Below are 13,192 nucleotides of genomic sequence, written 5' to 3' on the forward strand. Positions count from 1 at the left end.
CCACCCCTCGCGGCCCCGCCCCGACACCCCGAGGCCTTTCCGCTCCCCTCTCCCGCGGCGTCGCTCTCGCGAGACTCAGCGCGCGCAGCCCGGAAGCGGCGGCGGCACCCGGAAGCGGCGGCGGGCAGGATGGACGGTACCGGGGGTTGGGCGGTACCGGCGCCTCCCGGTGTGGGTGGGGCTGGGGGTGAGGGTCGGAGCCGGGACTGGTGGCCGGGAGGTGTGGGCGGGGTCCCCGGTAGCCGATCCCGGTCCCGTTGCTGAGGCTGTGCTCTCCTTCCTTTCCAGACACGCTGTTCCAGCTGAAGGTGAGAGCAGCGGAGGCCCCTCCGCCTCCTTTCGGTCCCGTATCGCCGGTCCCGAGGGTTTCGGGGCCGGTTCCTCCCCCTGGCTTGGCCTCATCGGGGCTTCTCCTGCGGCGGCACCGTGACAGGAGGCGGCCCCGGCCTCAGGGGTGACCGGAGGTGCCGCGGGCAAAGGGTCGGGCAGCCGTGGCCACTGAGAGGTGGCTGGGGTGGGACAGGTGGGCACTGGTACGGTGGCACTAAGGGGAACACTTCCCAGTGCCAGAGGGGAGGGTTAGATGAGATATTGGGAAGGAATTCCCTCCTGGGAGGGCGGGGAGGGCGTGGCACAGGTGCCCAGAGAAGCTGTGGCTGCTCCTGGGAGTGTCCAAGGCAGGGTTGGATGGGGCTTGGAGCAACCTGGGGGTAGTGGAAGGTGTCTCTGCCATGGCAGGGGTGGGATGAGATGGGCTGTGAGGTCCCTTCCAGCCCAAACCATCCCATGACTCTGTCCCTGGTCCTACCCTGCTGGATCCCGCTGCTGTCCCACTCCTCTCCACAGTTCACAGCGAAGCAGCTGGAGAAACTCTCCAAGAAAGCCGAGAAAGACTCCAAGGCCGAGCAAGCCAAAGTCAAAAAGGTGTGTGGGGCTCATCCTGCCGGTGCTCAGCACTGTGGGGCTGCTGGAATTCCCTCCTCCCACCGTGTGGGAGCAGGAGAGAGCCCGATCCCCTGCCCACCCTCTGCTGCTGGCTCTGCCAGGGGAATGTGGCACACCCAGCGACACAAGGAGTGTTTTACTCCTGCTCTGGGGCATGGTCTGAGTGCTTGGGGGTTCTCTGAGCGTGGGCTCTCCCTGTGGCAGGCCCTGCAGCAGAAGAACGTGGAGTGTGCCCGGGTTTATGCCGAGAATGCCATCCGCAAGAAGAACGAGGGGCTCAACTGGCTGCGCATGGCCTCCAGGGTGGATGCTGTGGCCTCCAAGGTGCAGACAGCCGTCACCATGAAAGGGGTGAGAGCCTCCAGCAGGGATTTGGGGGCTCCATCCCCACGTGGAGCTTCCCCTCTCACTGCCTCCAACCACCACCAGGGCTCCTGGTGGTCTCAGACCTTTCAGACACGTCCATCCTACCTGGGAAGGTGTTGGGACAGTGCTTGGATTTGTCTGTAATCCTCAGAGCATTCCTGAAGGAATTTCCTCTTGCAGGTGACGAAAAACATGGCACAGGTGACCAAGGCTCTGGACAAGGCCCTGAGCTCCATGGACCTGCAGAAGGTGTCAGCAGTGATGGATAAATTCGAGCAGCAAGTGCAGAATTTGGATGTTCACACGTCTGTGAGTGCCAGGAGATGCCAGGGGGGTCCCTGCTGGGTCAGTGGGCGGGCAGGGTGACAGGGCTGTGTGTGTCCCAGGTCATGGAGGACTCCATGAGCTCGGCCACCACGCTGAGCACGCCGCAGGAGCAGGTGGACAGCCTGATCGTGCAGATCGCCGAGGAGAACGGGCTGGAGATCATGGACCAGCTCAGCCAGCTGCCCGAGGGGGCCTCGGCCGTGGGGGAGAGCTCTGTCCGCTCCCAGGAGGACCAGCTGTCCCGGAGGTTGGTTCTCCCCCAGTCCCTGCATAGTTCATGCTTCCCAGGAAGAGTTGTGTCCCTTCCTGGGGAGGCTCAGAGGACACGCTGGCTCCTGAGCTGAGGCCGTTCTGCTGCCCTGACCTGCTCTCCTCTCCTGCTCTGCCCTCCAGGCTGGCTGCCCTGCGGAACTGAGCTGTCCCTGTGCACGGCCCTGCTGGAGGAGTGGGACCCCCTCCTGCAGCCCCCCAGCACCACCCCAGCCCCCCTGCCTCGGGACTCATCTCAGGGGGGTGACAGCCCTGCCCTGAGCAGGCAGCGATCCCGGTGGGAATGTTGAACGCTGTGCTGGATTGTGGGGGGGCTGAGTTTGGGGGTGCTGCCTGGCAGAGCCCCACATCCTGCTGCTGGTGGGACACTAAGGGGACTTTGCTGCTCCCCAACTCCTCTGTTGTTCCCTGTCCCTGCCCAGAGCTGAGCTGGGGGCTGAGTTCCTCAGGAGCAGTGTGGGAGGAGCCGGAGAGCCCGCGGGGTTCCCAGGCAGAGCTGTGGGAAGGGCCGTGTGCCCAGCTGTGGATCTGGGGAGGTCGGTGCCTTGCAGGAAGGGGTGGTGACACCGGGGTGTCCCCTCCCTCGCTGTCACTGTCCCTGTGCCCTTTGCTGCTCGTGTCTGACACCCCCAGCCCCGTACCACGAAGTGCCCTTTGGAACACCCCCCTGCCCAGCCCTGTGCGTGTCAATGCTCACATTCCCCAGGCACTGCCAGCTGGAAATGGTTATCCCGGCCCTGACTGCCAGTTTGGACCAGTGAGGACCCATGTCCAGCACAGGGAGCGGATTGCAGCAGCTGTGGTGGCTGCAGACACGTCCCCAAATGTCCCCCTGCTGGGTGGGTGTGGCAGGGAATGCAAAACCATCCCGGAGCAGCTCTGTCTCGAACCCTGTGCCTCGTCCCCTGGATATCCTCTGTCCCCTCGCTGCTGGCACCGGGCTGGGGGGTGGGGGCTGTTGTCTGTGTCCCCTCCCACTGTTCATCCCTGTCCCTTGTCACCTTCCCCTGGGGCTGGGGCTGTTTGTGCCCCTCCCGCCTGATCCCCGGCACCGCGGAGCTGCTGGATTGCTGGAAGCTCTCCAGGAAGGAAGCTCTGTTTCCTCTGGGTCTCCCAGGAGGAACTTTCACCTCTGGGAGATGTCACGGGGGCCACCTCCCCGGCACAAACACTTCCCGCTGCGTTGATTATTTTTCCTGAGTTCAGTGGCCTTGGAGCGTGTGGCTGGTGACACAGAGCCTTCCTCGCCTCCGAGGAGGAGGAGGAGGCAGCAGACCCTGGAGATTTGTGTCTGGCTCCTGTCCCCGTGGCACTGGGGGCTCCAGACCTGCCCCTGTCCCTTTCCCCAGGCTCTCTCTGTGTGGTTTCATTGGTGGGTTTTTTTATTTGCCTTCTTTTTCCCCAAACCGTGTCCATGCCCTTCTGTGGGTTTAAATAAACAATCTCTGAACACCCCAGTGTGTGTTGGGGGGGTGTGGATGCCCATTGGGTCTGTGGCCCCTGTTACCTCAGTGTGTCCCCTGCCCTGGACCTGAGGAGGGGGAAGGGACTGCTCTTGTTCCCAGAGCCTCTGGCTGTGCCGGAGCTGGGAAGTGGCTCGGGGTACCCACTCTGGGGATTCTGGAGGGCGAGGACAGCCCCCTTCCCCACTGTCGCCACCCCTGCAGGGACCTGTCCCTTTCATGTGGCCGAACCGGGGGGACCAGAGTGAGCAGGAGCTGGGGGCAGCTGGAGCCCAGCTCCCTTTCCCATTAGGGTCGGACCAGCCCAGCTCCCTGCACCTTCCCCAGCCCTCGTGGGGACAAGCTGGGTCCCCCGGGGGAGATCCCGGGCTTGTCACTGCACCGAGGTGGCACCGCACCCATCCTGCCGTCAGCACCTGCCCACGGCAGCCTCACTGCCAGGGGTGGGGCTGCGGGGATGAGGGTGCAGCCTTCCCTTCCCTCTTCCCTTCCCTGTCCCCATCCCTTCCCTGTTCCCATTCTTTCCCCGTGCCCAGAGACGCCTTCCCCGTCCCCACTCCCCTCCCCGTGCCCGGCTGGCAGACCAGCACTGCGCCTCAGCCAAACCCCGAATGCCACAGGAAGAGAGAGATGTCTCTCCTTCTCCTGCCTGTTCTCCCGCCTCCGCTCCGACAGGCTGTTCCTGAATGCGAGAGGAAGTTGCTAAGGAGATAATTAAGTAGCCAATTAATTAACTAATGATTAATGGAAGCATCCTGCGGAGGCAGCGCTGCGGTGCCCTGGCCAGGTGTTGCCGGGATGTGTCACTCCCGGAGCTGTTGCAGCTTCCCGGTGCGAGCGCCGCCGGGACCCTGCTGCTCTGCCCCGCCGGTGACACGCGGGGGTGGCCGGTGACACGCCGGGTGGCCGGTGACACGCGGGGCGGCCGCCGGCATGCCGGGGTGGCCCAACACGTCCAGAGGAGCGGCGGGCTCTGGCGTGGGGTCCCACATCGATACTCGCTGCCGGCGCTGCTCGAGCCACGGTTTTATTTTGCCGGCAGGTCCGGCAGAAAAGGGCGCAGGATTGTCCCCGCCCGGCAGCCCCGGGCACGGTGCCAGGGTCACGGTGGCAGCAGGCGCTAGAAGAGCACGGAGAGGAGCGGGGCCAGCGCCAGCAGCAGTGCCAGGGCTGCCGGCGGGCGCTGGGCAGCGCCAGCACCGTTGGAGTACCCATAGCTGGTTCTGCACGACCCCTCCAGCTCCTCGAAGGCGATGGGGGTCTCGTGGGGAGGTGTGTCCTGCAGGCTCCTCTTCACCTGCCGTGGGGACAGAGTGGGCTCCTGCTGTGATGGGCAGTGCCCATCCACGCAGAGCCCCTGCCACCCTGTTCCACCCACACCATCCCCACATGGTGCCCGTGTGTCCCTGTGCCTCCCCGTGTCCCCATGAATTCCTGAGTGCCACATGCCCTGATGTTCCACCTGTGTCTGCTGTCCCCAAGTGTCCCCATGCCCCATACATCCCCATTCCTGATGCCTGCAGTGCCACTTGTGTCCCCAGGGTCCAAGTGTCCTCTTGCCCTGTACATCCTGTGCCCCACTCACCTCCTCCACTGCACTGAAGACCCGGAGCAGGTTGCCAGCCAGGGCCCCCTCCACCTCCTCCTCTGTCCAGTTCCTCGCCAGCAGCTCGGCCACCAATGCAGGATACTTGGAGACATCCTCCAGGCCAGTGGGGACCCTGTGACACCCACAGCTCACAGCTGGGCCACTCCCAGCACCCCAGCTGCCCACACAGGGTGCAGGGGGGGAAGTCCCCATGGTGGGGACACGCTGTCCCTTCCCATCCTGCACCCTCACCCCCCTTACCCTGTGACCCCGTCGTAGTCCCCGCCGAAGCCGACAGCCTTGGCACCAGCCATCTTCTTCACATAGTCCAGGTGGTCTGTGGGGAGGGGGACTGGGGTGAGCAGGGCAGGGGGGTCACTGCCACCCCCCACCCCCCGGGCACCTCCTCACCTGCGACGTCGGACAGGTTGGCTTTGTCACTGCAGGTCACGTAGGCGTTGTAGAAGTTGACCATCACCAAGCTGTCCGTGGTGGCCTGGAGGGGAGCAGCCCTGAGCCCCCAGACTCCCCAGAGCCCCCTTGCCCCTGCCCTGCCCCTGCCTGTCCCCACACTCACCACCAGCCGCAGCACGTCGTCGGGCACGTTGCGGCGGTGCGGGCAGATGCCGTAGGCAGACGAGTGGCTGAAGATGACGGGGGCTATGGAGACGTTCAGCACGGCCTTCATCGTGTCCACCGAGACGTGGGCCAGGTCCACGATCATGCCCAGGCGGTTCATCTCCTGCACCACCATCTACAGGGGACAGGGATGGGGCTGGGGGGCTGAGGGGTGCACGGCAGGCGTCCCCCATGGGGATATCTGGGGTTGCTTGGGTGGGTTTTGGCTGATGGGACAGAGGGATGGATGGATGGATGGATGGATGGATGGATGGATGGATGGATGGATGGATGGATGGATGGAGGAACACTGCACCCAGCATGGGGCCAGTGGGTTCCAGTACCACACTACTCCTATGCCACTGCTCCTGGACACCACTTTCTCACCTTCCCAAAGGCTGAGAGGCCATGGTGCACAGGTTTATCATCCTTGGTGTCCACCAGCCAGTTGTCAGCCCTGCAGAACAGGGAGAGCATCAGAGTGGCCACACCTCTGGCCACATCCCCCCGTGCCAGTTCTGCCACCCTCTGTGCCCCCTTGGGGTCCTACCAGGGGGTGTTGCAGCTGTGGGTGAGGGTCATGTAGCGGGCACCCAGGCGGTAGAGGGAGCGCAGGACGCCCAGGCTGCTGTCGATGGAGTGGCCGCCCTCCACCCCCATGAGGCTGGCCACCTTCCCGCTCTCGAACGCCTGCTGGATGCCTGCAGGAGGGTGGGGGCATCAGCTGGGGTGGGCACGGCCCAGCAGCACCCCGGTGGTGCCCTGGGGACACCTCCCTTGGTGGTGCTGCTCACCAATGGTGTCGGTGACGCAGGCGAAGGTCTCTGGGTACAGGTCACACATGCGCTGCACCACGTCCATCTGCTCCAGCGTGCGCCTCACCGCGTCCTTGTCCTGCGTCTCGCAGGGCACGTACACCGACCAGAACTGCCACGGGCACTCGGTCAGCACGGCAGCACGGGCACTGCTGCCCTGCTGCCCACCCTGCTGCCCACCCCGCTGCCCACCCTGCTGCCCACCCCAGTGTCCACCCCAACATCTCTGCCTGGAGCTGTCCCAAGAGCCCCACTGCTCATCCTGGTGCCTTCCCGGGTATCCCTGCCCACCCCAGTGCCCCCCACCCTCTCTGGTAACCTCACTGTGCCCACCCTGATGCCCCCTGCCCTCCCCAGATCCCGCCCCAGTGCTCCCACCTGCCCGCCCACGCGCCCCTGGCGCAGTTTGGGGATGTTGGTGTGGGTGTCGTTCAGCACTGTCAGGTTGGCTTCTGGCAGCCTCAGCTGGTTGTTGAATTTCTGGAGGAGCTGCCAGGGCAGGTCGTTGTGCCTGGGCAGGACAGGGTGGCACTGAGTGACCTGATCCTCTGCCCACTCACCCTCAGGCTGCCAATCCCCCTGGCTGGCCTCACACACAGTCCCCTCATCTGGCTGTCATTCCATCCATCCATCCATCCATCCATCCATCCATCCATCCATCCATCCATCCATCCATCCACCCCCCAGAGGACCCTCCCGTGCACCTTTCCAACCCTTCATCATCCCTCACACCCAGGGGAGCCAGCCCAACATCCCTTTGACAGAGACATCACCGCAGGGACATCCTGGTCTGCACATCCCACAAGCAGCAGTGCCACTGGGGAAGTGGCAGGGTCCGGGTTGGGTGCCGCTTCCTGCTCCTGTCACAGTCCCGCATCCCCCTGCTCCCCCTGCCCTGCTCCCTGTCCCAGCGGCACAGCGCTGACCCACAAGGGAATGCTGCACGGACGGGAACCTCCAGAGGGTCCCGAGAAGGGACCGGGGACATCACTCAGGGCTGAGCAGGAACTTCCCCCTAGCGCAGCCTCACCCGGCTTCCCGGTACCCTGCCCTCTCCCGTGGGGCGGCGGCGCCGGGGATCCCCTCGGCTGCACGGAGGGTCCCACGGGATCCCCGGGAAAGCTGTCCCCTGTCCCCACAGCCCTGGGGATCCCCTGGGTGAGCTGCTCCCTGTTCCCGCACAGCTCTGGAATGCCCGGCCCGGGGATCCCCCACCGGGCTGTCCCAGTAGGGTTTCCCAGCTGGGGCTTTCCCACAGGGACGGAGCAGCTGGGCACGCTGCGGGGCCGGGTGACCTTTGCTCACCCATCGATGACCGGCGTGCTGTTCATGATGCTCTCGGCCCGCTCCAGGTACTGCTGTCCAGTGCTGGGCAGCGCCAGCGCCAGCACCAGCACCCACACGCTCCCGCCTGGCATCTTCTCCTGCCGTGTGCTGCTGGGGACAAGGGGGAACCTGCCACCACCGTGTGAGCACATGCACTGGGATGGCCGCCCCGCGCTCCCCAGTCCCCTCCCGCCGTCAATGAATAACCAGGAGCGCAGCCTTACCCCTCCCCGTCTGCCCTGTGCCCGCTTGGCAATGCCAGGGCTGCACAGCCACGGCCTCCCCCAGCCCAGCCCTGGTGGCTGTGCCGTGCCAGGGCCTCTCCGAGCCGCGGGGACGCTCCCAACCCGTCTAATGAAGCCCAGATTTTTTTCGGTTGGGAAAGTGCCAGTCCCATCCGCGCCTGAGCCTCCCCATCCCCGGCATCCATCGGCACCCCCAGCACCCCCAACACCCCTGGCCCCGCTCACCCCGGGCCCGGGACACTTGGGCAGTCCCTGCCTGCGACGGCTGTGAATTAAGTTTTCCGGCTTGCGTGCGGTGACGGGTCTGGGATGGGCTCCAGCCACCCCCCGCCATGGCGCCGGAGCAGCCTCATGCCCGGGGGCAAGCGGCCGGGGTGGCACGGCCGTGCTGGGGGGCTGCTGCTGCTCCTCCGTGTGCGCTTGGATCCCCCACACTCCGGTCCCGCTGCAGCGTCCCGAGGGGAAACTGAGGCACCGCTGTCCTGCGGGCGCTGCGCATCCCTGCTGGCTCCAGCTGTGGTGTCTTCCCAGCAAGAGGCCTTGGTGGAGCTTCTGGGAATGGCAAGGAGCCACGTGGAGATGGCCGCTCCAGCTGGACACCTCATCCTGGGGTGTGCTAGGGTGGGAACCCCCTCCTCCAGCGCCAGCCTTAGCCCAGGGTGGGGACGGTGTGGGGCTGGCACCCCTCGGGATTCCCGGCCCCCTTCCCGAGGTGACGCGGCCCTCACATTTCTCCCGGCTGCGGCGGTGGGTCCGGGAAGGAAGGACTCCCATCGCACCCATCCCCTCCCATCCCATCCCGGGTGTCTCAGCCCCTGCCAGCAGCGCTCTCCCGGCGCTGGCCCCAGCGCGGCCGGATTCCCGGCTCCCCGGCAGGAATGTGCCGGGGGGTTCCGGCCCCCCGCCCGCCGGGGCCGCTTCCTCTTTCGGCGCTATTTAAGCGGCTCCCGGCGCGTCCCGCCCGGCCGGGCCATGGAGCGCATGAAAGTGACTGAGACCTTTGAGGGCATCTCCCTGCCCGGCCACCTCCACACGCAGGAGTCCCTCGGCTTCGCCGCCGCCTTCACCTTCCGCCCCACCGATGTGCTCATCGCCACCTACCCCAAATCGGGTGAGGGGATGGGGGGACGCGGGACAACGAGGGGACGCGGCGGGACAGGGCTGGGACCGGGATGGAGGAGGGGTGGCTCTTCTGGAGCTGCCGGCGGGGCTGGGAGGTGGCCGGGCTTGGAGACACCCGGACCTGGTCCAGGTTCTGTCCCCTGAGGCCCCGTCCCGCTGCCGTGCTGTCCCCGCCCTAGCCTGGTGTCCCTGGGGGCTCAGGGAGGGGGGACACGGCACTGCCAGCCCAGCCGCTGGTACAGGACGGGTTGGGATGGACGGGACAGGCTGAGCCGTGCCTTGCTGTGCCAGTGCAGTGCCGTTCCATGCAGTGCCAGGGTGTGCCGCGCCCCCGGCGCTCCGTGGCCCTGCCCTCACACCCACCTCTGCAGGCACCACCTGGATGCAGGAGATCCTGACGCTGCTCTACAGCCTCGGAGATGCCCGCCCGGCCAAGACCATTCCCAACTGGGAGCGGGCGCCCTGGCTGGAGCAGATCTACTGCCGGGAGGCTCTGCGGGACTCCGAGAGCCCGCGGCTCCTCACCACACACCTGCCCGCCCACGTCCTGGCCCCCGCCCTGCAGCGCAGCAAGGCCAAGGTGCGAGGGGCCCCAGGGTCGGGGGGTCCCCAAAGAGACATCCCACACCCACGGGGCTTCTCACAGCTGGGGAAACACTGTGGAGCAGGGTGGAGAGGAATCCCCCGAGCTGTGAGGGTGACACTGTGTCCCCCCCCAGGTGATCTACGTGGCCAGGAACCCCAAAGATGTCGCTGTCTCCTTCTACCACTTCCACCACCTGGCCAAGTTCCTGCCCGACCCCAGCTCCTTCGATGCCTTCCTGACGCAGTTCCTCGAGGGCACAGGTAGGGATTGGGGGCGTCTGGGGGGGCGGGCTCAGCCTCAGGGCCCCCCATCACCGCCCACCTCCCCCCAGTGCACTACGGCTCCTGGTTTGAGCACGTCAAGGGCTGGCTGGGCCAGCGGCACCTCCTGGACATCCTCTACGTCACCTACGAGGAGATGCACCAGGTGAGCCCCGCCGGGTCCCCGTCCCTGTCCCCACCCCTGTCCCTGTCCCAGCGCTGACCCTGCTCCTGCGCAGGACCTGCGTGGCACAGCCCAGCGCCTCAGCAGCTTCCTGGGGTGCCCGCTGGCCCCGGGGACGCTGGCAGCCCTGGAGCAGCACTGCAGCTTCTCTGCCATGCGGGACAACGCCATGGCCAACTACTCCCTGATCCCTGCCGAGATCATGGACCACAGCCAGGGCCGCTTCATGCGCAAAGGTGGGGGGGATTGGGCTGGGGGTGGGGGGTGCGGGTGCAGCATCCCTGACTGCCTGACCCCTCTGTCCCTCAGGGGTGGTCGGGGACTGGCGCAGCCACTTCTCCCCCGAGCAAAACGCCCTCTTCAACCGTCGCTACCAGGAGGAGATGGGGGACGTGGAGCTGCCCTCGCAATGGCCCATGGCCTGAAGGGATCTGGGGGGACACTGAGCCCTCACCTGCTGAGAACCACCGCATGGAGACCCCCATGAAACACCCCCTGTGTCACCCCAGCACCTGGGGTTTGGGGTCTGGTGGGGAGCCATGGCACCAGCCCAGCTCCCTGGGGAGAGGGAGCTTTTCCAGCCGTGCGTTGTGGCCGTCCCCGCTCCCCCCGGCCAGGATCATGTGGCCGTGACCCCCCTTTCTGCCCATCCCGCCCTGCGGAAATAAATATTTATCGCTGTTCCTAGGCAGGCAGCTGTTCCCAGGGGTGTGGGGCGGGAAGCAGCGCCGGCAGAGGGAAGAGCTGCTGTTATCAGGAACAGTTTGGGGTGGGGATGCATCCCCCGGGGACCTTATCAACGGCTCGGGGGCAATGACCGGGTGGGAAGCGCGGCCCGGGGCGGGGTGTCTGGCTCCGGGGCGGACAGTCTGGCGACAGGGATTGCCACCAGAGCTCGTGCACGGAGCTGACACCTTCAGCAGGAGCCAGGGCCCTCCACCCCTGGAGTGTCCCTCCCAGCAGATCCCCTTCCTGTACCCCTGTCCCCACTGTCTCGGTTGGATGCTCCCCCTGCCCTCCTGGGGTGTTTGTTCCACCCCCCAGCACCCTGGGGTCTCCCAGGAGGCAGCACCCCGAGCCCCAGCCCCTCTCCTGCCACTCTCCAAGGAATGGCTCTTTGGAGCCCCCCGGCAAGCAGAGGCTCAGCCGATCTTTAACTGGCTTCCTCACCCTGCCCCTGCAGGGTGGGGCTCGGCCCTGGCCCCACCAGGACCCCTGGCTGGGGCTGGCTGAGGGCAGGGAGCTGCTGAGACCCTCCTTGGGGTCTGTGGGACAGTGGCACCAGTGTCCTGCCACTCCTGTCCCCTCTGCCAGCCTTGCCAACCCTGTCACCTCTGCCAGCCCCTCCTGCCGGTGGGGACAGCCCAGCGTGGTGTCTCTGGACACCCCCAGCCCCGTGGGGTCCCTCTGTCCCCACGGATTGGGATACCAGGACTGGCCCCTGCTGCAGCCTCCCAGGCATCAGGTTTGGGTTTCCACAGCAACATCCATGATCCCTCCTTACAGGAGATGAATCAGGAGCTATAAATAGGTGCTGAATGGGGGTGCAGGTACTGAGCCCCTGCCCGAGCCTTGTGCTGCCAGCAGTGCCCAGGGACCAGCAGAGCCACCCCGGTGAGTGACACCACATGGGGACAGCCTGGCACCTGCACCCAGGTGCATCTGTACCTGTGCCCAGGGAGATGGCAGCACCCTGGAGTTCAGCTCAGAGGCACCTGCACGGTGGCTCTCAGGTGGCCCCTACCCCATGAGGCTGTGCCAGGGCCCAGTTTCAGTCCCTGTGGTGGCCTTGGGCACACCCTACCCCCGGGGATGTCACCTTGCCAGGAGCATCTGCTGGCACCATGCTGGCAGCATCAGCACACAGCCTGTGGCAGCAGCACGGCACAGTGCCCAACACATGGCACTGCATGACGCATGGCATATGGCACATGCCACGTGGAACATGGCACACAGCACGTGGCACAGGGCACATGGCACATGGCACATGGCACACGGCACACAGAACATGGCACATGGGACGTGACACAGGGTACAGGGAACATGGCACATGACAAGGCACACAGCATGGGGCACATGACAAGGCACATGTCACATGGAACAGATACACGGAGTGTGCCACACTGCATGCCACACAGCACATGGCAGAGCATGTAGCACACAGCATGTGGCACTTGGGACACGGCACACAGTGCATGACACACGGCACGTGGCACACAGCACACAGTGTGGCACAGCATGTGGGACATGGCACAATACATGTCACAGGGCACATGAACGTGGTGCACGGCCCAGGGCACATGGCACAGGATGCACATGCACAGCACATGGGACACGGCACATGGAGCACAGCTGGGGACACACGGGGCACGGGGTGTGGCACAGGTCCTACAGCACATGGCATGTGGCATGTGGCACACAGCACATGGCACATGGCACACAGCACATGTAACATGGCTCACAGCACATGTAACATGGCACACTGCACATGTAACATGGCACACAGCACATGGCACACAGCACATGTAACATGGCACACAGCACATGGCACATGGCACATGGTACACGGCACACAGCACATGGCACATGGCACCCAGCACGTGGCACATGTAACATGGCACCCAGCACGTGGCACATGTAACATGGCACACAGCACATGGCACATGGCACATGGCACACAGCACATGGCACATGGTACACGGCACACAGCACATGGCACATGGCACCCAGCACGTGGCACATGTAACATGGCACCCAGCACGTGGCACTTGCCGTGTGCTGGGCAGCAGGGCCGGCTCTGTGTCCACCTCTCCCCGCTCCGTGCCCTGGATTCGGGGCCGCGGCGCAGCGGGACGAGCTCCCGCTCTGGCACATCAAAGCCGCGGCTGCTCCGGTGCTCCCGGCACGCTGCCGGCCGCGGACACCCGAAATGTGGGGGCTGGGGCTGCCCTCGGCTCTTGTCACCAGGTGGGGCAGCGTGGTGTCACCGTGTGACACGGCAGCATCCAGGAGCTGCCGGACTCTCACCCACCCCCTCCTGACCCCCCAGGTCGGGGATCAGCACCCAGAGAGCAGGA

The 13,192-nt window shown here is 65.6% G+C and overlaps 3 protein-coding genes across 3 annotated transcripts; 2 read left to right on the top strand and 1 right to left on the bottom strand.

Moving 5' to 3' along the window:
- Nucleotides 1-18: 18 nt before the first annotated feature.
- On the top strand, nt 19-3,365 carry CHMP1A (charged multivesicular body protein 1A). Its single transcript, XM_056500705.1, has 7 exons — nt 19-136; nt 289-308; nt 847-924; nt 1,150-1,296; nt 1,492-1,620; nt 1,698-1,885; nt 2,032-3,365. Exons 1-7 carry the CDS (start codon nt 130-132, stop codon nt 2,051-2,053), a joined length of 591 nt encoding a protein of 196 aa, XP_056356680.1. The 5' UTR covers nt 19-129; the 3' UTR covers nt 2,054-3,365.
- Nucleotides 3,366-4,385: 1,020 nt separating this feature from the next.
- DPEP1 (dipeptidase 1) lies at nt 4,386-7,919 on the bottom strand. Its single transcript, XM_056500635.1, has 10 exons — nt 7,698-7,919; nt 6,771-6,903; nt 6,372-6,504; nt 6,128-6,278; nt 5,965-6,034; nt 5,537-5,713; nt 5,371-5,455; nt 5,221-5,296; nt 4,957-5,092; nt 4,386-4,668 (listed from the first exon to the last, which is right to left on the bottom strand). The coding sequence occupies exons 1-10, from the start codon at nt 7,868-7,870 to the stop codon at nt 4,492-4,494; spliced, it is 1,311 nt and encodes a 436-aa protein (XP_056356610.1). The 5' UTR covers nt 7,871-7,919; the 3' UTR covers nt 4,386-4,491.
- A 768-nt stretch (nt 7,920-8,687) lies between these two features.
- LOC130257788 (sulfotransferase 2B1-like) lies at nt 8,688-10,798 on the top strand. Its single transcript, XM_056500636.1, has 6 exons — nt 8,688-9,074; nt 9,457-9,665; nt 9,805-9,931; nt 10,003-10,097; nt 10,171-10,351; nt 10,425-10,798. Exons 1-6 carry the CDS (start codon nt 8,936-8,938, stop codon nt 10,538-10,540), a joined length of 867 nt encoding a protein of 288 aa, XP_056356611.1. The 5' UTR covers nt 8,688-8,935; the 3' UTR covers nt 10,541-10,798.
- The last annotated feature ends 2,394 nt before the right edge of the window (nt 10,799-13,192 follow it).

Source organism: Oenanthe melanoleuca, chromosome 11, assembly GCF_029582105.1.
Source record: "Oenanthe melanoleuca isolate GR-GAL-2019-014 chromosome 11, OMel1.0, whole genome shotgun sequence".
In the NCBI taxonomy this organism is placed as follows: domain Eukaryota; kingdom Metazoa; phylum Chordata; class Aves; order Passeriformes; family Muscicapidae; genus Oenanthe; species Oenanthe melanoleuca.